At 41.2% G+C, this 25,653-nt stretch overlaps 1 protein-coding gene and 3 long non-coding RNA genes across 8 annotated transcripts; 1 reads left to right on the forward strand and 3 right to left on the reverse strand.

The window, feature by feature from the left end:
• The first annotated feature begins 25 nt into the window (after positions 1 to 25).
• Positions 26 to 25,653, forward strand: LOC5511819 (neuropeptide Y receptor type 6). 5 transcript variants are annotated; one of them, XM_032381158.2, is made up of 4 exons: positions 26 to 310; positions 4,005 to 4,103; positions 14,819 to 16,171; positions 22,938 to 25,653. In XM_032381158.2, exons 3-4 carry the CDS (start codon positions 15,267 to 15,269, stop codon positions 23,761 to 23,763), a joined length of 1,731 nt encoding a protein of 576 aa, XP_032237049.1. In that variant the 5' UTR covers positions 26 to 310; positions 4,005 to 4,103; positions 14,819 to 15,266; the 3' UTR covers positions 23,764 to 25,653. The 5 variants fall into 5 exon arrangements, with proteins under 5 accessions (XP_032237049.1, XP_001632169.2, XP_032237050.1 ...); XM_032381159.2 differs by lacking the exon at positions 26 to 310 and adding an exon at positions 319 to 3,535; XM_001632119.3 differs by lacking the exon at positions 4,005 to 4,103.
• On the reverse strand, positions 17,421 to 17,775 carry LOC125563093. The gene is made up of 2 exons (XR_007308123.1): positions 17,587 to 17,775; positions 17,421 to 17,554 (listed from the first exon to the last, which is right to left on the reverse strand). It is a non-coding gene; the product is annotated as an uncharacterized LOC125563093 (long non-coding RNA).
• LOC125563092 lies at positions 20,025 to 20,762 on the reverse strand. Its single transcript, XR_007308122.1, has 2 exons — positions 20,302 to 20,762; positions 20,025 to 20,208 (listed from the first exon to the last, which is right to left on the reverse strand). It is a non-coding gene; the product is annotated as an uncharacterized LOC125563092 (long non-coding RNA).
• Positions 21,811 to 22,556, reverse strand: LOC125563091. Its single transcript, XR_007308121.1, has 2 exons — positions 22,088 to 22,556; positions 21,811 to 21,994 (listed from the first exon to the last, which is right to left on the reverse strand). It is a non-coding gene; the product is annotated as an uncharacterized LOC125563091 (long non-coding RNA).

Consider the following 25,653-nt stretch of genomic DNA (forward strand, 5'->3'; position numbering starts at 1 on the left):
TGACGTCAGAGTTTGTCATCCGTTGATTGCAATCGGAACTAGATAGTGATGAGTGCGAGACCTTAACGGAGCAAGTCCTTCTAAGAATACAAAACTTCTGTTGACAACTCACTTTAAACAGGGTCTTCAATTTTAGAGAAGAAAATTGTGGACATCTGATAAAGCAATCCCGAACAATTTCCGACCATATTCCGAAGTTTGTCCGCAGAGATGTTGATTGTTATTGACATTCTTTGATCGTGCAACGCTTGTTAGTAGGAAGCCTGGATTACGGATTCACTCTTAACAAGAAACTCTCCACCAAAGGCAGGTAGGTCTGTAAACGTTAGACTCGTATTTTATTCGATAAATCAGAGCGTTCGAATTATCGCCCCTTTAAGCACCTATGGGGTCAGGATAATATCCTTCGAGCTAACGCTCTAAAAGGTCTTACTGAATTTACTGGAATTCTAAGCTTCTTTCTGCTCAGAAGTAAAATCACTCAAGGCTCCGAGTCGTAGCTATTAAATAAGAGCATCAATTGTTGATAGTTGCTAACTGAAGCTAAAGGCGTGTTATTAACGTATATTAGCTAATAAACACTAGTTATTAACACGATAACTGAAGCAACGCATGTCCACTCATAAATCCTGCAATTTTAGACTAATGTTAAGTATCAATATCGAGATAATCTAAAAAGAAGCGAGAAATCTGTTTCTTTGAATAAAGCTATACGAGTTGTTTTTTTTAGCCCGGGCGCAGGGGGTTGTGTTCCATTGCTTGGCCATGGTGAATTAGTGCCTTATTAATCTGTTCTCCTACCACCCGCTTAGACGATTTAGCCCTCTATTAATTATGATTAAGCCCGCTAAAAGATTTTTAATCCAGTGATAAGCTCCTCAGAATATCGATAAAAGTGAACAAAAGTTGACGCGGTCGCCTATAGAGTTATGACAATGATAATGAAATCTTGATTTGTGTTTTTATTTACATTCATACGTGACATCCAAAAAGGGAAAGAGTATGGCGAACTCATAGAAAGCCCTTGTTAAATGGCTTTCTTCGCCATTTACGAAAGAAGGAAGCCTTAAAAAAACGAACAGCCGAACAAAGCAGAACATCTCCTACTTGGACACAAGCAAGGCCATACCAGAGTTACACCCTTACTTTGTAGCCTTTGGAGCTTTAGGACGAGAAAGTCTCCCGACTTCTGCAATTACAGCATTCTCAAAGGCTTACTATTTACTCCAGACGTTTCCCTTAGAACAAAAGAATGCCATGGATAGCATATCAAAACAAACGTAATCCTCTTTCCGTAGAACGTCACGTCCGAGTGTGCTTTTTTTCTGCTAGCGATATTGAAAGTGTTTGTTCACAAGAATTACCTTGCGATGTTAATCTGTCGCTGCATAACGTAACTTCATATCCACCTAGATTCGACCTGTAACCCATATAGTTTAGAGTTGTTAGCTTTAAATACACACGGTTAACAGGAAGCTTATAACTCAAACGGATGTTCTGTTTTTAAAACGTGTTTCTCTAGTTATGGAAAAATAGTGCAAAAAAAAAAAACGCAAAAAAAGCTAAAATGAGCTAATGAATACACCTAGTTTGTGTCAAGGCTTTATTTTATGAGCTTTGTGAAAATTAACATCAGAATGCGCGAGGAGCATGCTGGGGCAGGGAATACCAATACACCGCAGAGAAGAGAATACATAAGAACCCAAGATGACTTTAGAGCATTGGAGTGTTTGATGTTGACTTTGAGCAAAGAGAGATAAAGCGTGTCGGAAAAGAGGGATCAGAAAACGCGACACGCGCGACGTTGTCGGGGGGATAAGGCTAGGTGTTTGGGGTTTTACACATTTTAATCCAACACAATAGAACATAATTACACTAATTACAGTGTTGCGAAATCGTGCATGATACAGGTATCCCAACCATCCAAATGATCCCTATTGTCGCTTGGACTTACTACTGTGCCTTTCCGGTAATAACATATAAACAAGGCAAGTACACAATAATAATAATATATTTTCTTAACAACCTGAATGATCCCTACGTGTAGAGCACTCGTACAATAATCGAGCATATTCGGGTGCTCGGCAGTACAGCACTCGTACAATAACCGAACATATTCGGGTGCTCGGCAGTAGAGTACTCGTACAATAATCGAGCATATTCGGGTGCTCCGCAGTACAGCACTCGTACAATAATCGAACATATTCGGGTGCTCGGCAGTAGAGTACTCGTACAATAATCGAACATATTCGGGTGCTCGGCAGTACAGCATTCGTACAATAATCGAGCATATTCGGGTGCTCGGCAGTAGAGTACTCGTACAATAATCGAGCATATTCGGGTGCTAGGCAGTAGAGTACTCGTACAATAATCGAGCATATTCGGGTGCTCGGCAGTACAGCATTCGTACAATAATCGAACATATTCGGGTGCTCGGCAGTGGAGTACTCGTACAATAATCGAACATATTCGGGTGCTCGGCAGTACAGCACTCGTACAATAATCGAACATATTCGGGTGCTCGGCAGTACAGCACTCGTACAATAATCGAACATATTCGGGTGCTCGGCAGTACAGCATTCGTACAATAATCGAACATATTCGGGTGCTCGGCAGTACAGCATTCGTACAATAATCGAACATATTCGGGTGCTCGGCAGTACAGCACTCGTACAATAATCGAGCATATTCGGGTGCTAGGCAGTAGAGTACTCGTACAATAATCGAGCATATTCGGGTGCTAGGCAGTAGAGTACTCGTACAATAATCGAACATATTCGGGTGCTCGGCAGTACAGCATTCGTACAATAATCGAACATATTCGGGTGCTCGGCAGTACAGCATTCGTACAATAATCGAACATATTCGGGTGCTCGGCAGTACAGCACTCGTACAATAATCGAGCATATTCGGGTGCTAGGCAGTAGAGTACTCGTTCAATAATCGAACATATTCGGGTGCTCGGCAGTAGAGTACTCGTTCAATAATCGAACATATTCGGGTGCTCGGCAGTAGAGTACTTGTGTATGTCATTCATGCAGATAATGTGATAAGGCAAATTTTGGCAAATAAAGTGACTTCCAGAGGCTCGCGTAATAGAAAACTTAATTGTAGAAATTCAATTTAAAGTGAAAAAGATTTATATCACCAAATTTGCGATCAAATGATAAGATGCTCGAATTATATTGGAATCAAAGAACGAGAAACATGATAGCAATGGTAAGGACTCCTGTTGTTACCACATGATAGCGAAAAAAAAACATACAAGCGGCTATCTCATCTTAGTTTCTATTTCTCCGGATCCTTCAAGTCTAGAGATGCGATTCAGGTTGTCAAACTGCGTGTTGTCAAATGAAGAAAGAAGATTGTCTCTACAAATGTCGAGTGCACTTGGCCTGTAGCGAAATAATACACCAAAAACTGTTATTCGACTCTGCCAAGTTTTCGTCAGACTTCTTCAGGGCTAGGGTAGACTAAGGGGCTGTAGCGACATGCAAATATTACCTCGCTTTCTGGGCGTTTTTTTATCTCATCGGTAAGTCATCCTTTATTAGGAAATCGTAGGGAATGAGAAAATACCGATGCCGCCGGGTCCCGCGTAGATGTCTTTCCTTGAAGAAAGCCAAAAACAAAGACACTGAGAAACATATACCCAAATGAACTCCCTGCTCAAATGCTGCATACCGTAGAAGTCAGAGTATTTATAAATTTGTTATGTAGCAAATGGTTAATTGAATAAGCAAATGAATAGCCAAATACAAATCAATCACAGCAATATGCTGATGCCTTTGAAAAAATCTATCGATCGTCACCCGAACGTTTATTTTTCATTATCAAAATGGTATCTGGAACAGTTCTTTTTCCCTTATGATGAAGAGGAAAAAGCTAGAATAATTGTGTAATAATTTCCATACGCTTTCAGTAACTTCAGTATGTGAGGCAGCTCCACTCACGATCATTTGTTCTATAAACGCAAGTAACAGTTTCGTGCTTCCGTTCTTTAGGATTGCCTGACTGGATGTCAATTGGACTACGCATTTGTATGAGATCGTCTTTGTAAGAGATCGTCTTGATAGGAACCTTTCCTTTCTGAGCAGGTGTAGGTAGGTAGAAAAACTAGCGTTCTTAAAAAACAACAACTCTGTAGCACCGCTTAATGTAAAACTAACGCTACATGTAATAAAAGTCAAAGCTTAGTAATGTAATTAACACGTTAACGCTTTAATCACCAAAAATTTAAAAACAAATTTCGATTGTGTTTACATAAAAATACAACCAAACTGATGGTAAGTCGTCTTAGGGTAAAAGGGGGGGAGGGTCAAAGGGGGGGAGGGTCAAAGGGGGAGGGTCAAAGGGGGGAGGGTCAAAGGAGGGAGGGTCAAAGGGGGGAGGGTCAAAGGGGGGAGGGTCAAAGGGGGAGAGGGTCAAAGGGTGAGAGTCAAAGGGGGGGAGGGTCCAAGGGGGAGGGCCAAGGGGGGAGGGTCAAAGGGGGGAGGGTCAAAGGGGGAGGGTCAAAGGCGGGGGAGGGTCAAAGGGGGAGGGTCAAAGGCGGGGGAGGGTCAAAGGGGGAGGTTCAAAGGCGGGGGAGGGTCAAGGGGGGAGGGTCAAAGGGGGAGGGTCAAAGGGGGGTCAAAGGTGGAGGGTCAAAGGGGGAGGGTCAAAGGGGGGGAGGGTCAAAGGCGGGGGAGGGTCAAGGGGGGAGGGTCAAAGGGGAGGGTCAAAGAGGGGGGTGCAAACAGTGGGTTGTCACATAAGACAGTCGAATATAAATAACTAGTTTTAGCGCATAAATAACTAGTTTTAGCAGATTTTAGCGCATAATAACTACTTACGAGGTTAGTAAGTTGTTTATTATATGGCTTTTTAAAATAAAAATGACAAGAAAACAAATCAACTTTCGCTTTCGCGCGAATATCGATTAGTTTATCGATCGATTTCAAAAAGGCGGGAAAACAAGAAACACTCGCGCGCTGCCAAATCAAAAATGTAAATGAGTGAAAAGATTCAACAACAAGTAATTGGTAGTAATTGGACGACTCTTGGAAGCTACAGGTTTTATCATAGGTGAAGTTGATCCAAACAATAACAAAGAAAGCCCATATGTCAGTCTTCACGGCATGAATGGACTGTTTAGTTCTAAAACTCCACGGTATGTAGAGAACAAACTTCTGAAGGAAAATGAAAAGGCCAATCGCTTTGTGCGGTTTTTGATTTGATGGAAATATTGCATTTACAAAAAAACAGGTAGTACTTATCTTAAAGAGGCCTTTCTGGGTCTTGTTGATGTGATAACCGCGTACAGTTCTGCCAGCAATCATACCCAAGAAAATGGATACCACACACTAAAAAAAATAATTTAAGATCTTTCTCCGATTTTTCCTATAAATGGCACCCATAAAATCCCGATATATAAGTGACGATAAAAGTGATCACAATCTGGAAACTGTGGTTTTATTTCCCAGATCCCGAGAAAATCGCTGTCAATTTGAGCTCAAACGGTAAATCAAGCAAATTACGCCGTAGTTGTAAATAAGTTTATCCGAACGGAAGAGTATGGATTTCTATCATAATATCCAATCAGATAAACTAGATAAGAAAGACTGTTATGGTGCAGTGCTCCAGTAGAGTCGCCCTCAAATAACGGAGATATCATTCTCGAAATTCATGTAGAAATCAAAACACGCCACCATCGATTCCTGTGAATGGTTAGCTGTCTAGCATCTTTATGGTAATATTTAGCACGCAAAACGGTATCCGACAATCGCTGATTTGAGTGAAACAACATACAAACATTATGTTTGCCTTCTGTTGGAATTCTGGTCAAAGAAGATATCTCTACAGTCCACAAACAGTGCGAGTGTTTTTCATAACATTCCACAACCGCCATTTTGATCGCCATATCGCTTAATGAAATGCGCATGCGCAGCAGAATAGTCCCTTGTTACACAGCTGTAAACCCCAACACAACTCTACTGTGCTCAAGCACGGGGTGGGTTTGAATAGATGGCAGGGAAAGACTGGGGTTGATGAATTATTAACCAGTACCATTAAATTTTGATACAGATCCCTGCTCAGCTAATTAGTATGCATTAACTTTTGATACAGATATCTACTGATTAGTATAGAAAACATAACGACATATTTCCGACAAAGCATTTACTTTCATCATTTAACAACAAATTTGCAGCAATATACTTTCGTTAACCTCAACGCTCTGCAAGCGAACTACTCACTACTTTGCTTCGCAAATTAATTTACTAAGCCAAAAGGTAAAACGTCTTTGCGGACATGTGGTGAAGTGGGACGGACAGGTCTCGGATATTTGAGTCCTTGAACACACCGAAACGAGCTGTTGCCAACTCGACGGTATGACAATAAATAATTTGCATTCTTGCTTGCTGTTTTTATCTAAAGACGCACCGCATATCGCAATGCGACCCAATTACCGATTGCACAACAATAAGCTTATACATCCAACGGCCTGCGGCCTCGGGATGTACATCGCTTATTGCCTCGGCTCTCGGTAATTAACTGTTACATACAAATCAGCCGCTCATATTTTATCTACTACTTAAAACAGGTATATGTGTTCATTATGCAAATTATTTATTTTCTCTCGATAGTTTCCTGTGTATATTGCGTGTTTGTTTGTTTTTCAGGACAAAGCTCATTGAAGTGAATCATTCTTTGATCAGTTTTAAATGAAGGGTTATTAATTAACCTTAAGGGGATGCTGGAAACGTGCAGAACTCCTTGCAGGTCCTAACCAGAAGGTTTTGTAGCAATGTTTTGTGGGAAGTTTTTGTGGGAAGGTTTTGTAGGAAGTTTTTGTGGGAAGGTTTTGTGGGAAAGTTTTGTGGGAAAATTTTGTGGGAAGGAGGAAATAATTGATTTCGAGTATCTAGAATCAGCAAATGAATAGCGAAATACAAATCAATCAAAAATATGCTGATGCCTTTGAACTGTCGAATGTCACCCGAAAGCTGTTATTTACACATGCTCGAGGATCCAGCGTACTTTGCGGGCGCTCCCAAAGGTCACCCCCGCGAAAGAGCTGCTGGGAAATTTGCCTAGTAAGCAGTGGCGGATCCACGGGCGGTGACGGGGGTGACATGTCGCCCCCTTTGGGGCAAACAAAAAGCGTTTAAACATAAAAAACATAACTCGTTGCAAATTGTTATAGCCGAATTGGATGTATCGCGATGCCATTCACTGGACGAAAACCAGACAATTTTCGTGACAGAAAGCCAGGCCACTGCACTAGGCGAAACAAGGCATGCATTTTGAATCAGAATGTTCTGACTGGCAGAACAGAAATCACTTGTCAACAACATTTTTTAACCCTAAAATATAGCATATTGGGTTTGGTCGAAGCAATTTCTAACCCTAAGCTCTAAAATCACTGTGAGACCCCCCTTAACCAACTGCCGCGGGCATAGGCATATGAGCTATAAGTCAGCACCGGACGCCTATTATCAAGGATGCGACCTTCATTCACTGAATATAGTCATTTGCCACACCTGCAATATAGTACGCAATATGTTGGGTTCTTACCATGAGCCTTTCAAGTTTTTTTTACAACCCGCCGGCAGAATTGGAAAAAAATGGAAAGCGCAAACTGGAAGATTTTCGCAAAATTTGCTGGGTTGCACGATAGGATACGAAATAGTGTCGATCGACAGGATGGAGGCCTGTAGGTGTTTTATGGCGGATGGCGTTTCCTGTAGTAAGAGGAGCTATTATGCTTTTGGTTCTCTATAGTTCAAAACTTCAATAAGTAACGTTATTTTCACAAACAGGAAAAATAAAAGTATTCTCGAAATGTTGTAGAAATGTTGTAACAAAAAAAGTCACCCACCTTTCTAAATCCTAGATTCGCCACTAAGACTAGTTCTGGACAGTTGTTATGTACTGTTCATTGATTGATGTTACCATGTGCTTGGCCGGAGAGCCCGCCGAACTTGTCGGGCTCGGCTGTTGGAAGTAAAAGCTCAGTGTTGTGTTTAGAGTAGCGCTCAGAATTGTGTCTTCAGGACTTGACAATTGGCGACGAGAATCTGGGACTTGTTCTCAAGCGATGAGGGAAAGGATTTGGTGAAAATAGAGCAAGAGAAACCCTAAAAAATGTGTAAACAAGTTTCACCCGGGTGGCGACTGGGAGTCGTACACTGAACAGTTGGATTTTTATTTCAGTGCGAACAACGTAACGGAAGAGAAGAATTGTTTTAGCTAATCTGAATCCCGATACGTTCCAACTCTTGGAGGATTTGATACAGCCTGCGAAACCGAAGGACGACACGATAACGTATGATGTTATTGTGATAACACTGAAAGGACACACGAAGCCAGAGAAGTCTGCCCTTGTAGTGCGATACGAGTTCGATAACCGTTATAGCAAACCAGAGGAGTCCGTAAGCGAGTACGTGGCTACGCTCAAGCACTTGGCTGGGGATTGCAAGTTTTCCAATGAAGTAAGAAGCGAAAGATTGCAAGACAGGTTAGTGTCTGGAATTCGAGACGACAAGATGTTGAGAGAACTACTGAAAGAGTTGAACATTGAAAATACTGTGCGAAAGTGCCAAGCGGTCGACCAGGCAAAAAAAAAGATGTCTTGGTATTTAGGACGGAAGAGCTCCATTTCGAGGTGAATAAACTGGAAGGAAATCATGGCGAAAAATTTTTTTCCCGACATGGAGATACCACAGGGAACCCAAGGAAAACCCCAGAGTGCTACAGTTTCAAAATGTTACCGCTGTAACGGAAAGCACGACCCACGCTCCTGCGTTTTCAGTCAATCCAAGTGTTTCTCCTGTGGCAAAATAGGCTACATTAAGAGAGCATGCCGGTAGGTCAAGCCCAACGAGAAACCACAGGCAACCCATACTGGGGTCAAGGTTATGAACGAAAACTATAGGAGAGAAACAGAGGGTGACGACGGGTGGTATGGATTGTATGAAGTGGGGAATCTAGGAAACCCATCAGTGTCGACATAGAGGCAGAAGGGACTGGGTTCCAAATGGAACTGAATACAGGGGCTGCTGTCTCAGTTATAAGCGAGGCCAAATACCGCGAGTGTTTGCGTCATGTGCCCCTGGAACATACTGATCTAAAACTACATACCTACAGGAGAGAACTTGGTTCCGCTGGGAGCCATAACAGTCAATGTGCGCTACGGGAACCAAGATGCTTCCCTTCCCTTATATGTCATTCCCGGGAATGGACCTACCCTGTCGGCAGGGCGTGGTTACATTCAATCACACTGAACTGCCCCTTGTTAATCTAACAGCAAGCAGGAATTTACAGGATGTACTTAGCAGCCATGCTTCAGTTTTCAAGGAAGACCTTGGAACACTTAAGGGAATCACGGCCAGTATCCAGTTGAAAGACGACGCTGTCCCTAAGTTTTTGAAGGCTCTCCCTGTTGCGCTGGCCCGGAATCCTGCTGTATAGCGTGGATTGAAAGCTTTAGAAGCACAAGGAATGATTAAGAAGGTGGACCACTGTGACTGGGCGGCCCCAAATGTAACGCCATTCAAAAAGGATGGAGAGGTGCGGGTCTGTGGGGACTTTAAGGTCACAGTCAACATCCAATTGCGAATGGACGAGTACACCCTGCCACGCGTTGAGGAGATATATGCTAGCTTAAGTTAGGGGAAACAGTTCAGTACCCTATACTTGAGGCAAGCGTATTTGCAGATGGAGCTGGAAGATGACGCCAAGCGGTATTTGACGATAAATACAACACGCGGCCTCTATCAGTACCAGCGACTCCCGTATGGCATCGCCTCGGCTCTGGAAATCCGGCAGCGGGCAATGGAACAGGTCATAAAAGTTATACTACACGTGCAGTGCTACCTTGACGATATAATCATCACAGGCTCTAGCCCGGAAGAGCATATCTCCAACTGGACAAGGTTTTGGGCCGACTGGAGGACTTACGCCTTAGGGTCAACAGAAAGAAGTGCACTTTCATGCGTGATTCAGTGGAATACTTGGGTCACATTATCTCTGCGGATGGTCTCCATCAGTCCAAGACCAAGACCGGAGCTATGACACAGCTCCCCAACCCAGAGAATGTTGGACAGCTGCGCTCATTCTTAGGAATGGTACAGTACTACTCACGGTTCTTGCCTGATTTGTCAACTCACCTAGCACCCTTACACAAGCTACTACAGAAGAGTGTGTCGTGGGTCTGGGGTGTGGAGCAGGAGCAGAGTTTCAGGAAGGTCAAGGGCATGCTGTAGGAGGAGCGTGTCCTTACACACTTTGACCCGCACTTACCGTTGATCCTCGCCTGCGACAGTTCCTCTTATGGGCTAGGGGCGGTCCTGTCACACGTGTTGGCAGATGGTAGTGAAATACCAATTGCATACACATCCCGCTCATTGAGCAAGACAGAAAGAAAATATGATAAAATTTAAAAAGAGGCTCTGAGTTTGTACTGGGGGGTGCGGAAGTCCCAAATATACCTAGAAGGGCGGAAGTTCAAGCTGATTACAGTCACAAGCCTTTTAAGTATATCATGGATCCTGGAAAGGGATGTCCAGCTACTATAGAAGAACGACTGCAGCGATGGTGTCTTTTCCTCTTTTCCTCCTTTCCCATATGTCTGTACTCTATGTGTTACCAGTCACTGATAAGAAACTTCGCCGCGAGACAAACCGAGACCCGCTCCTCGCGCGGGTAGTGCGCTTGGTGGAAGGTATGGGGAGGGGCTGAACCTAACCCGGACTTGGCACCCTACAGCAGCCGCAGGCAACAGCTTACTGTCTGTCACGTCATCATCATGTGGGGTAACCGTGTTGTGGTGCCACCCAAGCTTCGGCGGCGAGTTCTTGACATACTACATGAGGGCACGTGAATTCATTTGGTGGCCACGGATCGACAGTGAGACGGAGGCCACCGCCAAGCGCTGCGAAGGTTGCCAGGAGACAGCCCGAAACCCAGCTCGAGCCCCTCTACATCGGTGGGAGTATCCAGCGCAACATTGGCAACGATTACACATCGACTTCGGGGGTCCGGTTGCAGGCCACATGGTGATGGTGATGTCGGATGCGCATACAAAGTGGCGCGCGGTCTTCATCATGCACAGAGACACTACCGCACTGGAAACTGTTAATTCCTTGCGTACACTATTTGCCCGGATGAGCCTCCCCGAGCAAATAGTAACTGATAATGGGCCACAGTTCATGTCGAGAGAGTTCGAGCATTTCAATAAGATGAATGGAATTAGACAGGCCGAGCGTACCATCCGGCGACGAATGGTCTGGGGGAGGCAATGTTATGTATTGTTCATTGATTAATGTTATAGCGTGCTTGTGTTTAGAGTAGAGAGAATTGTGTCTTCAGGCCTTGACAACAGGTCAAAAGCTTAAGCCAATTTAAAACTGACAGTCGATGAAATTATTCTGACGGAATTAAATACAGTTTCTTTTTTCGAGATACCGAAATGGAACGTTTGTGCACGCTAAATCGTTGTCTTGTTTTTTATTAGTTTGAACTTTTTTGGAAGAAACGCTGTCGTAGACAAAATGTGGAAACCCCTGTTTACGTTATTTTCATGTTGCAGACCGAAGCTCCAGCAGGCGATTTTTCGCTTGTAAGTTTACATAAACTTAAGAAAGAATTCGTCTCTATATAGATCTTATCTCCAAGCGCTTGAAGCTTCTTCGCTTGCAGTTGGACGTTCGCAGCAGCGGGCAAACAACCACAACGACACTGGTTCTCGAGAAAATGCGAGGCGCCAATTTTGCAGGCTTTTTTGAAAAGAAGTGGCAAGATTTGGGATACTAGGTTTTTACCAAAGCCTGTCGGTAGCTAAGCAAAAACATCGCTCTTTCCCACTAAACACGACTGTCTCACAAGCAATTGTTCTGGCTTCAAAGTTTCTCTTATCGTACAAAACAAAGAAACTTGATCCATCAAACAGGCAAAGCATTTGTCAGCGATGCGAGCGTTGTTGAATGAGAAATTACAAGTAAACACTTCTGTGCTGTGATTGGGCCTTTTTTCACACCTAAAAAAAGGCCCAGTCACAGCACAGCAGCTTCCAGCGTTTTGGAACTCAAAATTGTTATTAACTTTTCCAGCGGCTCTCTCGCTGTAGTGACCTTTGGGAGCGCCCGCAAAGTACACTGGATCCTCGAGCATGAAATGTATGCGGAATCCCGGGTTTTCAATTTTCTGTCATTCGACGAGGGTAGTACTTCGTGGATGTCAAAAGTATTCTCAATAAGAGAGATCTCCCAGTCGAGTTCCTCAGATAACACTACATGATGTACATTGCTAAACTCCAGTTTTTAACTGCTTTAAAAGCATAAAAACATCATTATTAAACTTCATCAGTATTGAATATTCGTTAGCATTGTAATAAACAGTCATCAAGCGAAGTCTAATGATTAGTGAAATTTTAGAGTTGAGGGAGATTGCTTTTATTGGAATGATCTGATCGAAGCCTACCGACATCAGTGGCTAGACTAAATTTACGATTTTGCCAATAACCCTTTCACATTTGAATGATCTGATCGAACCCTACAGACATCAGTGGCTAGACTGGATTTACGATTTTGCCAATAACTCTGTCACATTTGAATGATCTGATCGAACCCTATAGACATCAGTGGTTCGACTAAATTTACGATTTTGCCAATAACCCTTTCACATTTGAATGATCTGATCGAACCCTAAAGACATCAGTGGTTCGACTTAATTTACGATTTTGCCAATAACTCTTTCACATTTGAATGATATTATCGCTGATTATATGGGGTGCTTCGTGTAAAGTAAAAAATGAGAGTTTCTTTAAAAGGGATAAGGTTGCTGTTGCTGTACTTAACGATCGTCTCGAGGGTTGGTCGGATGCTGTTTCGCTAAAAGCACGTTTTTTTCAGATAATGTCTCAGCTATTTTGCTAAGCGCAAATTTTCTTTTTTCTTGAAACAAAAATTAAATTTCTCCGTATCTTTCCTTTGCATAAGCTTTTTATGTTGCATTAGCGTTTTTTCTTCCTAGAAATAGTTTTGTATTAATAGTTGGTGCAGACGCAGTTCTCTTTGCCAACAGATGCAGATTAAATTCCGCGGAAATGATAAGCGATGACATTAGCATCAATGCGGATTACGTTACCAAGATATATCGAAAATGATATCCTTTATCTAGGCTTCCGATGTGTCGTGTTTTCCCTATGACCATCGAAGATCTCAATGTCATTACATTTATACTTTTGGCGGGAAAAATGGAGGTTGCGCCTGGATGTTTTGTTTTTGGTCACATACGCACAAATGTCAAGCCATTTTTGTATCGGTCAAATCTAATCTTTGACTAAATAGCGTAAACCACAAGCTTCTAAGTATAATAGTTATCGCCTTTGAAGATAGAAAACTGACATGCGTCTGTTTTCTTTCTTGCAAATGTTAGATATCTTGAAAACAGAAATTACATTCCACCTTTTCTTGTTTGGGAATAGCGTGCAGTCAATTCAACTGCGTCTCGTTGCGTACTTTTTTGTTCATGACACTCTGTGACGTCATCTGTGCATGTATTAGAGGACAGACGCACGAAAAAATGAGATCTCTCTGTTAAGTCACTAACTTCTTTGTCTGCCTAAATTTTACGCCGCTTCCCTGTAAACTTGGTATGTGATTCATTATTTTAAGTGTGGTATTCACGTAACTGTTTTAACAGAACAGCTTTATACGGGCATGCTCGTACTCATGAGCTTGAATTACACTTGAAAGTCTGTCAAAAAAAGGAAATAGGGTGAGGGGGGTGGAGGTGGGGGTAATCAGCGTTTAGTCTGGATAAGCCTTGACATTGGCGCGAACCATTGGCGAGTTAGTGGCGCGAGCTTCACTATGGCGAGGTCGGTTGCACGGGGAATTAGCACCCATTCATAAACAAGCGGCATTACATCGTATGGTTAGTTACGTATGGATATCATGGTCGAACTCCCTCTTACTCTTGGTCTACCTTTTTATCAATCGCATCTGAATGTTATTACATTTTAGAAGTATTTGTGTCTGTATACCACTCGCAAAAGTACCAAAACATTTCTCAAACATAATGTAGACAAATATTTTAACCAATAACTATTTTATCACAGTTGTAAACCGAAATAATTTTCTCTTTGTTTTCAGTTTAGCACAGGTATATAAAATTTAAAGTTTTCAATTGTATTCTCATTTGACTAGTTTTCAGAGTAACATTTACTTAGCTATGAGACTATTCAAACAAACGTTGTGTTTTTAATTAGAGTTTAGATTAGGGGATTTTCATGCCTTTTAACGATAAATAGCGTATTTTTATTCATGAAAATGTTATACAATGCACTTAGACTCCGGGACGCACAAACTTTCCATTAAAGTGTATCAGCAAACGGCTAAATATACCAAAGCGACAAAGAGAGTGCCGAAGGGGCGAAGGAAATACAAATACAAAACAGTAGGACCGGAGTCATGAAAGTGTAATTAAAGTAAAAGTAAAGAAGAGCTTTTAGAGGGTTCCTAAATTACTTTGTACTGCGTACACAAAGGTCTATTTCCATCTGCTCATAAAAGCCAGTATAAAATCACTCCTAAGCTATTCTTAGCACAGATAGCAGTCATTGCTATCTTTACTTTCTGAGTTATTTACCTGTCAAAATATCAAACATCGATAAACTAGGCGACAAATCATTTTTGAAAAATTAGGGTGCGTTTGCTCTGGAAAGGCCAAGATCCTAGTTGTTCCTTTCTATGCGTTTCCTTTTTATTAATTTCTCACTGAGTTGCCAGAAAACTGGTCCCAGTTCGTATAGTAATGTTTTTTTTGTTTGTTTCAGGTAGACACAATTGACATATGAGTAAAAGTAAAGCCCCACGACATCCGGGGTTCTTCATACAATGTTTCTCAATAGGATCCGTTCCAAGCAATAAGGTGATCTAAGTTACGGGACCGAAGTAAAGTATACAGAATTCCCGCTGCGGATTAAAGAGTTGGCGAGGGTCAAAAGGGATTCAAGACACATCCGTTCCTTGGCAGGGTGTCAAAATAATCGTGTAATCATTGAGCCAAAAAGAGATATCTTTAATTTGACAGACGTCCAGGGATATGAATTGAGAGTGTGCCTCTTAGAAACCACTAAAATAATCACCGAGAACATTACGCGTGATACGGATGGCGCGATCCACTAATTGGTTTGACGTTTGATCTGGAAGTGATACGATCTGCGCGACCTTCACGCGACCTTCACGCGACCTTCACGCGTCCCCCGGTTTAGAGCGCATAAAATGGAAAAGTTGAATCTGACGCTAAACAATACGGATGCTAGTATCATGGAATCGAACGAGGAGGGAAAAATCTTCAAAATTGTCTTCTACATTTTTTTGTTCATCTTCGGTACGATTGGGAACCTCTTAGTCATGGTAGTCATCAAGTCAAGAAAAAAGCGAAGTGTCAATGATTTCTTCATTTTCAATTTAGCAATTTCGGACTTGACGTTTGTTTTGGTCTCTCTACCGTTTTACACGTACGAGCTTTTTCTACGGTTCGACAAGTTTGGGTTCTACTGCAAGGTGGTGTGGCCCATGATGTCGGTCACACTCTGCGTCAGTATCTTTACTTTGACTTTCATGTCCGTGGAGCGCTGCCGAGCAATCGTTTTCCCCTTAAAGCCTCGCATCAAGAGAACCTCCGTGCTCATCGGCTTATCAACGGTCTGGGTCGCTTCCCTTGTGTGTATTCTACCACTCAGCATCGTCACAAGTGCTGAAGGTGAGCTATGCATGGAGAGATGGCCGTCTGAAGGACACCGAAAGGCATATACGATCGCACTGTTCGCCATTCAATATGCGATACCTCTACTTATCATCGCAATGGCCTACATCACCATCGCTATTAAACTCGTTCGGACTGAAGTCCCGGACAGAACTTCTGTGAATAATAGAGGGCAGATTGTTAAGCGCCAGAGTAGAAAGGAGAATTTCCATATCATCCGTACGGTAGCTGTCATAGTGAGCCTGTTCTTGGTGTGCATGTTACCTAATCAGATCGCGTGGCTGTTGTATGATTTTGAGGGGGAGGAACAGGCGAAGTTATTCTGGAGTTTCGCTGAGGCTCTTATTTTCTTGCACTCATGCGTTAATCCTGTCATCTATGGCAGCTTGACGAGGCAATTCCGCGAAGGATACATAAGGTAAGCAGTTAAACGTTAAGGTTCAAGTCAGGGGCAGAGTTGGGGGTCAAGTCAGGGGCAGAGTTGGGGATGAAGTCAGGGGCAGAGTTGGGGATGAAGTCAGGGGCAGAGTTGGGGATCAAGTCAGGGGCAGAGTTAGGGATCAAGTCAGGGTAGAGTTGGGGATCAAGTCAGGGGCAGAGTTGGGGGTCAAGCCAGGGGCAGAGTTGGGGGTCAAGTCAGGGGCAGAGTTGGGGATCAAGTCAGGGGCAGAGTTGGGGGTCAAGCCAGGGGTAGAGTTGGGGATCAAGTCAGGGGCAGAGTTGGGGATCAAGTCAGGGGCAGAGTTGGGGATCAAGTCAGGGGCAGAGTTGGGGGTCAAGCCAGGGGCAGAGTTGGGGGCCAAGTCAGGGGCAGAGTTGGGGGTCAAGTCAGGGGCAGAGTTGGGGATCAAGTCAGGGGCAGAGTTGGGGGTCAAGTCAGGGGCAGAGTTGGGGGTCAAGTCAGGGGCAGAGTTGGGGGTCAAGCCAGGGGTAGAGTTGGGGGTCAAGCCATGGGCAGAGTTGGGGGTCAAGTCTTACCTCGCTACGCACCTTTATAATATTCAGTTCCAAAAGAGCGTTAACTTTATGTGAAATGCACTCTTCGATTAATCAGCATCTTTAAATGTTTCAAAACGTGACATAGGACTATTCTTGTAGTGAGCACGCAAGCAAAATTTGAGATTCACAAATCTCTCTGTATTCTATACATACCAATATATTTGTAAATAGGCAATTTTATTGGCTGGAGTCATATTTACTTGATCTTTCAAAGCTATTGAAATCAATAGCGCCCATCATAATGTTGTTCAGCTCTGTGTCACTCTAGATGTCCCTTGATGCTTAAGTCACTATTTCGCCTCGTAGGATAACGCCCTCAAGTCACCCTCACCCTCAAGGGTCGTGCTATTCCAAGCACCTGTCTTCCATGAGCGCAATATACGAGGATTAAGTTTCATGTGACATACATATTATTCTATTAGTACTAGCAAACCACCACGGACCGACGACAAATCACACGCAAACAGTCTGATTTACAATTGCAAAAATAAATTTGTTCTATGTTTTTTAAAAACAAAGATTTATCACTGATCTTTCAAAGTGCGTTAATAATTTTGATACGGCTGACTCATTCTATTTTGTTTTAATCGAAGACAAACTTCATAACTACGTAACTAGATGTTTTATACCTGTCTATGTACGATTCCTCTTCTTTTATACCTCTCGACGTACGATTCCTCTTAGTTTTATTCCTGTCTATGCACGATTCCTCTTCTTTTATACCTTTTTATGTACGATTCCTCTTCTTTTATACCTTTTTATGAACGATTCCTCTTCTTTTATACCTCTCTATGTACGATTCCTCTTCTATTCATTCCTGTCTATGTACGATACCTCTTCTTTTATACCTGTCTATGTACGATTCCTCTTCTTTTATACCTCTCTATGTACGATTCCTCTTCTTTTATACCTCTCTATGTACGGTTCATCTTCTTTTATACCTGTCTATGTACGATTCCTCTTCTTTTATACCTTTTTATGTACGATTCCATTTTTTTATACCTCTCTATGTACGATTCCTCTTCTTTTATGCCTCTCCATGTACTATTCCTCTTCTTTTATCCCTGTCTATGTACGATTTCTCTTCTTTTATATCTCTCTATGTACGATTCCTCTTCTTTTATACCTCTCTATGTACGATTCCTCTTCTTTTATACCTCTCTATGTACGATTCCTCTTCTTTTATATCTCTCTATGTACGATTCCTCTTCTTTTATTCCTGTCTATGTACGATTCCTCTTCTTGTATACCTGTCTATATACGATTCCTCTTCTTTTATACCTCTCTATGTACGATTCCTCTTCTTTTATACCTCTCTATGTACGATTCCTCTTCTTTTATACCTGTCTATGTACGATTCCTCTTCTTTTATACCTGTCTATGTACGATTCCTCTTCTTTTATACCTGTCTATGTACGATTCCTCTTCTTTTATACCTGTCTATGTACGATTCCTCTTCTTTTATATCTCTCTATGTACGATTCCTCTTCTTTTATTCCTGTCTATGTACGATTCCTCTTCTTGTATACCTGTCTATATACGATTCCTCTTCTTTTATACCTCTCTATGTACGATTCCTCTTCTTTTATACCTCTCTATGTACGATTCCTCTTCTTTTATACCTGTCTATGTACGATTCCTCTTCTTTTATACCTGTCTATGTACGATTCCTCTTCTTTTATACCTGTCTATGTACGATTCCTCTTCTTTTATACCTGTCTATGTACGATTCCTCTTCTTTTATACCTTTTTATGTACGATTCCTCTTCTTTTATACCTCTCTATGTACGATTCCTCTTCTTTTATACCTCTCTATGTACGATTCCTCTTCTTTTATTCCTGTCTATGTACGATTCCTCTTCTTTTATACCTGTCTATGTACGATTCCTCTTCTTGTATACCTGTCTATGTACGATTCCTCTTCTTTCATACCTCTCTATGTACGATTCCTCTTCTTTTATACCTCTCTATGTACGATTCCTCTTCTTTTATACCTGTCTATGTACGATTCCTCTTCTTTTATACCTGTCTATGTACGATTCCTCTTCTTTTATACCTGTCTATGTACGATTCCTCTTCTTTTATCCCTGTCTATGTACGATTTCTCTTCTTTTATATCTCTCTATGTACGATTCCTCTTCTTTTATACCTCTCTATGTACGATTCCTCTTCTTTTATACCTCTCTATGTACGATTCCTCTTCTTTTATATCTCTCTATGTACGATTCCTCTTCTTTTATTCCTGTCTATGTACGATTCCTCTTCTTGTATACCTGTCTATATACGATTCCTCTTCTTTTATACCTCTCTATGTACGATTCCTCTTCTTTTATACCTCTCTATGTACGATTCCTCTTCTTTTATACCTGTCTATGTACGATTCCTCTTCTTTTATACCTGTCTATGTACGATTCCTCTTCTTTTATACCTGTCTATGTACGATTCCTCTTCTTTTATACCTGTCTATGTACGATTCCTCTTCTTTTATACCTTTTTATGTACGATTCCTCTTCTTTTATACCTCTCTATGTACGATTCCTCTTCTTTTATACCTCTCTATGTACGATTCCTCTTCTTTTATTCCTGTCTATGTACGATTCCTCTTCTTTTATACCTGTCTATGTACGATTCCTCTTCTTGTATACCTGTCTATGTACGATTCCTCTTCTTTCATACCTCTCTATGTACGATTCCTCTTCTTTTATACCTCTCTATGTACGATTCCTCTTCTTTTATACCTGTCTATGTACGATTCCTCTTCTTTTATACCTGTCTATGTACGATTCCTCTTCTTTTATACCTGTCTATGTACGATTCCTCTTCTTTTATACCTGTCTATGTACGATTCCTCTTCTTTTATACCTGTCTATGTACGATTTTTCTTCTTTCATATCTGTCTATGTACGATTCCTCTTCTTTTATACCTCTCTATGTACGATTCCTCTTCTTTTATACCTGTCTATGTACGATTCCTCTTCTTTTATACCTGTCTATGTACGGTGCCTCTTCTTTTATACCTGTCTATGTACGATTCCTCTTCTTTTATACCTCTCTATGTACGATTCCTCTTCTTTTTTACCTCTCTATGTACGATTCCTCTTCTTTTATTCCTGTCTATGTACGATTCCTCTTCTTTTATACCTTTTTATGTACGATTCCTCTTCTTTTATACCTCTCTATGTACGATTCCTCTTCTTTTTTACCTCTCTATGTACGATTCCTCTTCTTTTATTCCTGTCTATGTACGATTCCTCTTCTTTTATACCTTTTTATGTACGATTCCTCTTCTTTTATACCTCTCTATGTACGATTCCTCTTCTTTTATACCTTTTTATGTACGATTGCTCTTCTATGTACTATTGCTCTTGTTTTATACCTGTCCATTTACGATTCCTCTTCTATGTACGATTCCTCTTCTTTTATACCTGTCTATGTACGATTCCTCTTCTTCTATACCTCTCTATGTACGATTCCTCTTCTTTTATATCTCTCTATGTACGATTCCTATTCTTTTATACCTCTCTATGTACGATTCCTCTTCTTTTATACCTCTCTATGTACGATTCCTCTTCTTTTATACCTTTTTATGTACGATTGCTCTTCTATGTACTATTGCTCTTGTTTTATACCTGTCCATTTACGATTCCTCTTCTATGTACGATTCCTCTTCTTTTATACCTGTCTATGTACGATTGCTCTTCTATGTACTATTGCTCTTGTTTTATACCTGTCCATTTACGATTCCTCTTCTATGTACGATTCCTCTTCTTTTATACCTGTCTATGTACGATTCCTCTTCTTCTATACCTCTCTATGTACGATTCCTCTTCTTTTATACCTTTTTATGTACGATTGCTCTTCTATGTACTATTGCTCTTGTTTTATACCTGTCCATTTACGATTCCTCTTCTATGTACGATTCCTCTTCTTTTAAACCTGTCTATGTACGATTCCTCTTCTTCTATACCTCTCTATGTACGATTCCTCTTCTTTTATATCTCTCTATGTACGATTCCTCTTCTTTTATACCTCTCTATGTACGATTCCTCTTCTTTTATACCTCTCTATGTACGATTCCTCTTCTTTTATACCTCTCTATGTACGATTCCTCTTCTTTTGTACCTCTCTATGTACGATTCCTCTTCTTGTATACCTGTCTATATACGATTCCTCTTCTTTTATACCTCTCTATGTACGATTCCTCTTCTTTTATACCTCTCTATGTACGATTCCTCTTCTTTTATACCTGTCTATGTACGATTCCTCTTCTTTTATACCTGTCTATGTACGATTCCTCTTCTTTTATACCTGTCTATGTACGATTCCTCTTCTTTTATACCTGTCTATGTACGATTCCTCTTCTTTTATACCTGTCTATGTACGATTCCTCTTTTTTTTACCTTTTTATGTACGATTCCTCTTCTTTTATACCTCTCTATGTACGATTCCTCTTCTTTTATACCTCTCTATGTACGATTCCTCTTCTTTTATACCTCTCTATGTACGATTCCTCTTCTTTTATACCTGTCTATGTACGATTCCTCTTCTTTTATACCTGTCTATGTACGATTCCTCTTCTTTTATACCTGTCTATGTACGATTCCTCTTCTTTTATACCTGTCTATGTACGATTTTTCTTCTTTCATACCTGTCTATGTACGATTCCTCTTCTTGTATACCTGTCTATATACGATTCCTCTTCTTTTATACCTCTCTATGTACGATTCCTCTTCTTTTATACCTGTCTATGTGCGATTCCTCTTCTTTTATACCTGTCTATGTACGGTGCCTCTTCTTTTATACCTGTCTATGTACGATTCCTCTTCTTTTATACCTCTCTATGTACGATTCCTCTTATTTTTTACCTCTCTATGTACGATTCCTCTTCTTTTATTCCTGTCTATGTACGATTCCTCTTCTTTTATACCTTTTTATGTACGATTCCTCTTCTTTTATACCTCTCTATGTACGATTCCTCTTCTTTTTTACCTCTCTATGTACGATTCCTCTTCTTTTATTCCTGTCTATGTACGATTCCTCTTCTTTTATACCTTTTTATGTACGATTCCTCTTCTTTTATACCTCTCTATGTACGATTCCTCTTCTTTTATACCTTTTTATGTACGATTGCTCTTCTATGTACTATTGCTCTTGTTTTATACCTGTCCATTTACGATTCCTCTTCTATGTACGATTCCTCTTCTTTTATACCTGTCTATGTACGATTCCTCTTCTTCTATACCTCTCTATGTACGATTCCTCTTCTTTTATATCTCTCTATGTACGATTCCTATTCTTTTATACCTCTCTATGTACGATTCCTCTTCTTTTATACCTCTCTATGTACGATTCCTCTTCTTTTATACCTTTTTATGTACGATTGCTCTTCTATGTACTATTGCTCTTGTTTTATACCTGTCCATTTACGATTCCTCTTCTATGTACGATTCCTCTTCTTTTATACCTGTCTATGTACGATTGCTCTTCTATGTACTATTGCTCTTGTTTTATACCTGTCCATTTACGATTCCTCTTCTATGTACGATTCCTCTTCTTTTATACCTGTCTATGTACGATTCCTCTTCTTCTATACCTCTCTATGTACGATTCCTCTTCTTTTATACCTTTTTATGTACGATTGCTCTTCTATGTACTATTGCTCTTGTTTTATACCTGTCCATTTACGATTCCTCTTCTATGTACGATTCCTCTTCTTTTATACCTGTCTATGTACGATTCCTCTTCTTCTATACCTCTCTATGTACGATTCCTCTTCTTTTATATCTCTCTATGTACGATTCCTCTTCTTTTATACCTCTCTATGTACGATTCCTCTTCTTTTATACCTCTCTATGTACGATTCCTCTTCTTTTATACCTCTCTATGTACGATTCCTCTTCTTTTGTACCTCTCTATGTACGATTCCTCTTCTTTTATACCTCTCTATGTACGATTCCTCTTCTTTTATACCTCTCTATGTACGATTCCTCTTCTTTTATACCTCTCTATGTACGATTCCTCTTCTTTTATTCCTGTCTATGTACAATTCCTCTTATATGTACTATTGCTCTTGTTTTATACCTGTCCATTTACGATTCCTCTTCTATGTACGATTCCTCTTCTTTTATACCTGTCCATGTACGATTCCTCCTGTTTTACCTTTTTCTCCGTATGTTTCACCCCAGGTCACTTCATTACGTTTGTTGCTGTGGAAAACCGCTGAAACGCGCACCTGACTTCTCGGATTTCCGAGAAACCCGTGACGTCACGAACCAGCACCACGAAAGAAGCAATCAGAGCTCTTTAAAACAGTCCAATGTTCTAACGCGCTTAAAAAGAACTTCACAGCACCTCAGAGATTCTAGATTGAACCAACGTGACGCCACTGCCACCTCACCGATAGCCACGCCCCCTACGCCGCGTGGGGTTAATAAGGTTTATAAGTCTAGTAAGGTTAATAAGTCCAGTGGGAATTTGGTGAGGCTGCACATAGCTGGCACAGCCTCAAAGGTGCCGGAGCGCGCGCGCGAGGAGCAGGCCTCTCCGACGATTGAACATTCGAACCGATGGATTAAGCCATGGACGGACTCGATCGCAGACGAGTGTCCGCATTACGAGGTCGCGGAAATCCGCGCAAAAAATGGTAAATACGCATCCATTATCGGGTCAAACGGGAAGTCTGCAAAACATCATTCAAACGGTAACGCGATAACCAATAACTCTAAAGAATGCAAAGGAAAAGTTAAGGTATCATATAGTGAACCTAACCTTCAGTCAAGCTGGAGATCTGCCTCGCAGAAGAAATCGAGTACAGATTATGCTTCTAGGGACGATTTGAGGCGATCATTAAAGCGAAGGCGAAAGAGATCGGCGAGAAATAACAGCGCGGATGGATGCTTAAATTCTTCCTTTATGAACTATGGAGTGATTATTGACGAGGATGGGCATTATCACTCGGATCCTGTTAATATCGCTGACATCGGGATAGTGTTCCAGATATCTAGGGTGTAGTCGCAGGCCGTGTCCAAGATAAGAAGGTTTAGTCTCAGGCCGTGTACAAGATAAGAAGGTTTAGTCTCAGGCCGTGTACAAGATAAGAAGGTTTAGTCTCAGGCAGTGTACAAGATAAGGAGGTTTAGTCTCAGGCCGTGTACAAGATAAGAAGGTTCAGTCGCAGGCCGTGTACAAGATAAGAAGGTTCAGTCGCAGGCCGTGTACAGGATAAGAAGGTTTAGTCGCAGGTCGTGTACAAGATAAGAAGGTTTAGTCTCAGGCCGTGTACAAGATAAGGAGGTTTAGTCTCAGGTCGTGTACAAGATAAGGAGGTTTAGTCTCAGGCCGTGTACAAGATAAGAAGGTTTAGTCTCAGGCCGTGTACAAGATAAGAAGGTTTAGTCTCAGGCCGTGTAAAAGATAAGAAGGTTTAGTCTCAGGCCGTGTACAAGATAAGGAGGTTTAGTCGCAGGCCGTGTACAGGATAAGAAGGTTTAGTCTCAGGCCGTGTACAAGATAAGAAGGTTTAGTCTCAGGCCATGAACAGGATAAGGAAGTTTAGTCTCAGGCCGTGTACAAGATAAGGAAGTTTAGTCTCAGGCCGTGTACAAGATAAGGAAGTTTAGTCTCAGGCCGTGTAAAAGATAAGAAGGTTTAGTCGCAGGCCGTGTAAAAGATAAGGAGGTTTAGTCGCAGGCCGTGTACAAGATAAGAAGGTTTAGTCGCAGGCCGTGTACAAGATAAGGAGGTTTAGTCGCAGGCCATGTACAAGATAAGGAGGTTTAGTCGCAAGCCGTTTACGAGATAAGGAGATTTAGGCTCAGAATTATCTCTGTTTTGACTACCGAGACAATCTTCCGTTTACAGCTTTTGCATATTCTTCTGGAATAAGCTAAACTCAAGTTTACCAAAAAGTTTTGTAACATTTTCTTCGAGTCCAACTGTAATGTGTGATATTTATATTGAAGAAACTCGCCTGCCCAGATGTCTTGAAATTTATCCCACAAACAAGTGAAAATTCGTCTTTGCTACGGTTGCTGTTCACTCTTTTAAGTGACATTTTAGGTGATTGAAATTGAACAGTTCTTTTTTTTTTCAAAGAGGAGAACTAACCAGAGTTTAAATCATAATTTGCGACAAAAACCATGCAAAGCATATTGACAGCTTTCGCGCGATGGTACGGGTTTAGGCAAAGCGCTCACGCATGCGCAACGAAAACATGGCAGAGGTCTCTTTTCTTCGCAAACGAAATACAGAGAAAGCCCAGCGAAATACAGAGAAAAGAGGCCTCTGCTAGCAGGGAATATTGTTCATAGATTTGTCCCCGAAAATAGTCTGAAATTTTGGTTTTCCTAGCGGTTAAAAGTAATTCGCGGATCAATTTTTTATTATAAACGGTCGTTCAGCTCTCCTGCTAATAGAGGTCACTCGTAACTGGTCGGCCTATCAAAATAATCTCTGATCCGGTATGAAAACAGATCCCTTGCCCCTGCCAAGGGCGATCCGACATTAATGAGGGATCGATGACCGATGATCGGAGATACGGACAGATGTGCACACAATGTTTATCATTAAAATAAGCCTGTCGACTTAGTAGTAGAAGGAGTAGGTAAAACACCAAGCTGTTTTTGTAAATATCCCTAATTATATAACTAATATTTATGATGAATCTGAGTACATAATGTTTATCGATAGCATTCTTTTGCAAGTGTTAGGAATAACCTTTTTCAGTTGATGAAAATTTTGTAGATTATCCAATGGAATAAACCAAAACAGGGTTGATTTGCCTTATGGAGACTTCTCGTTAAGGTTTCGTTAGTTTTTTTTGTCCAACGAAGTATTAACGCGTATATCTTCAGCGAAACTACAACTACTCGCTCTTACAAAGGATTAAACGTACCAACTCAA

This window comes from Nematostella vectensis, chromosome 5 (assembly GCF_932526225.1).
Source record: "Nematostella vectensis chromosome 5, jaNemVect1.1, whole genome shotgun sequence".
NCBI lineage: Eukaryota > Metazoa > Cnidaria > Anthozoa > Actiniaria > Edwardsiidae > Nematostella > Nematostella vectensis.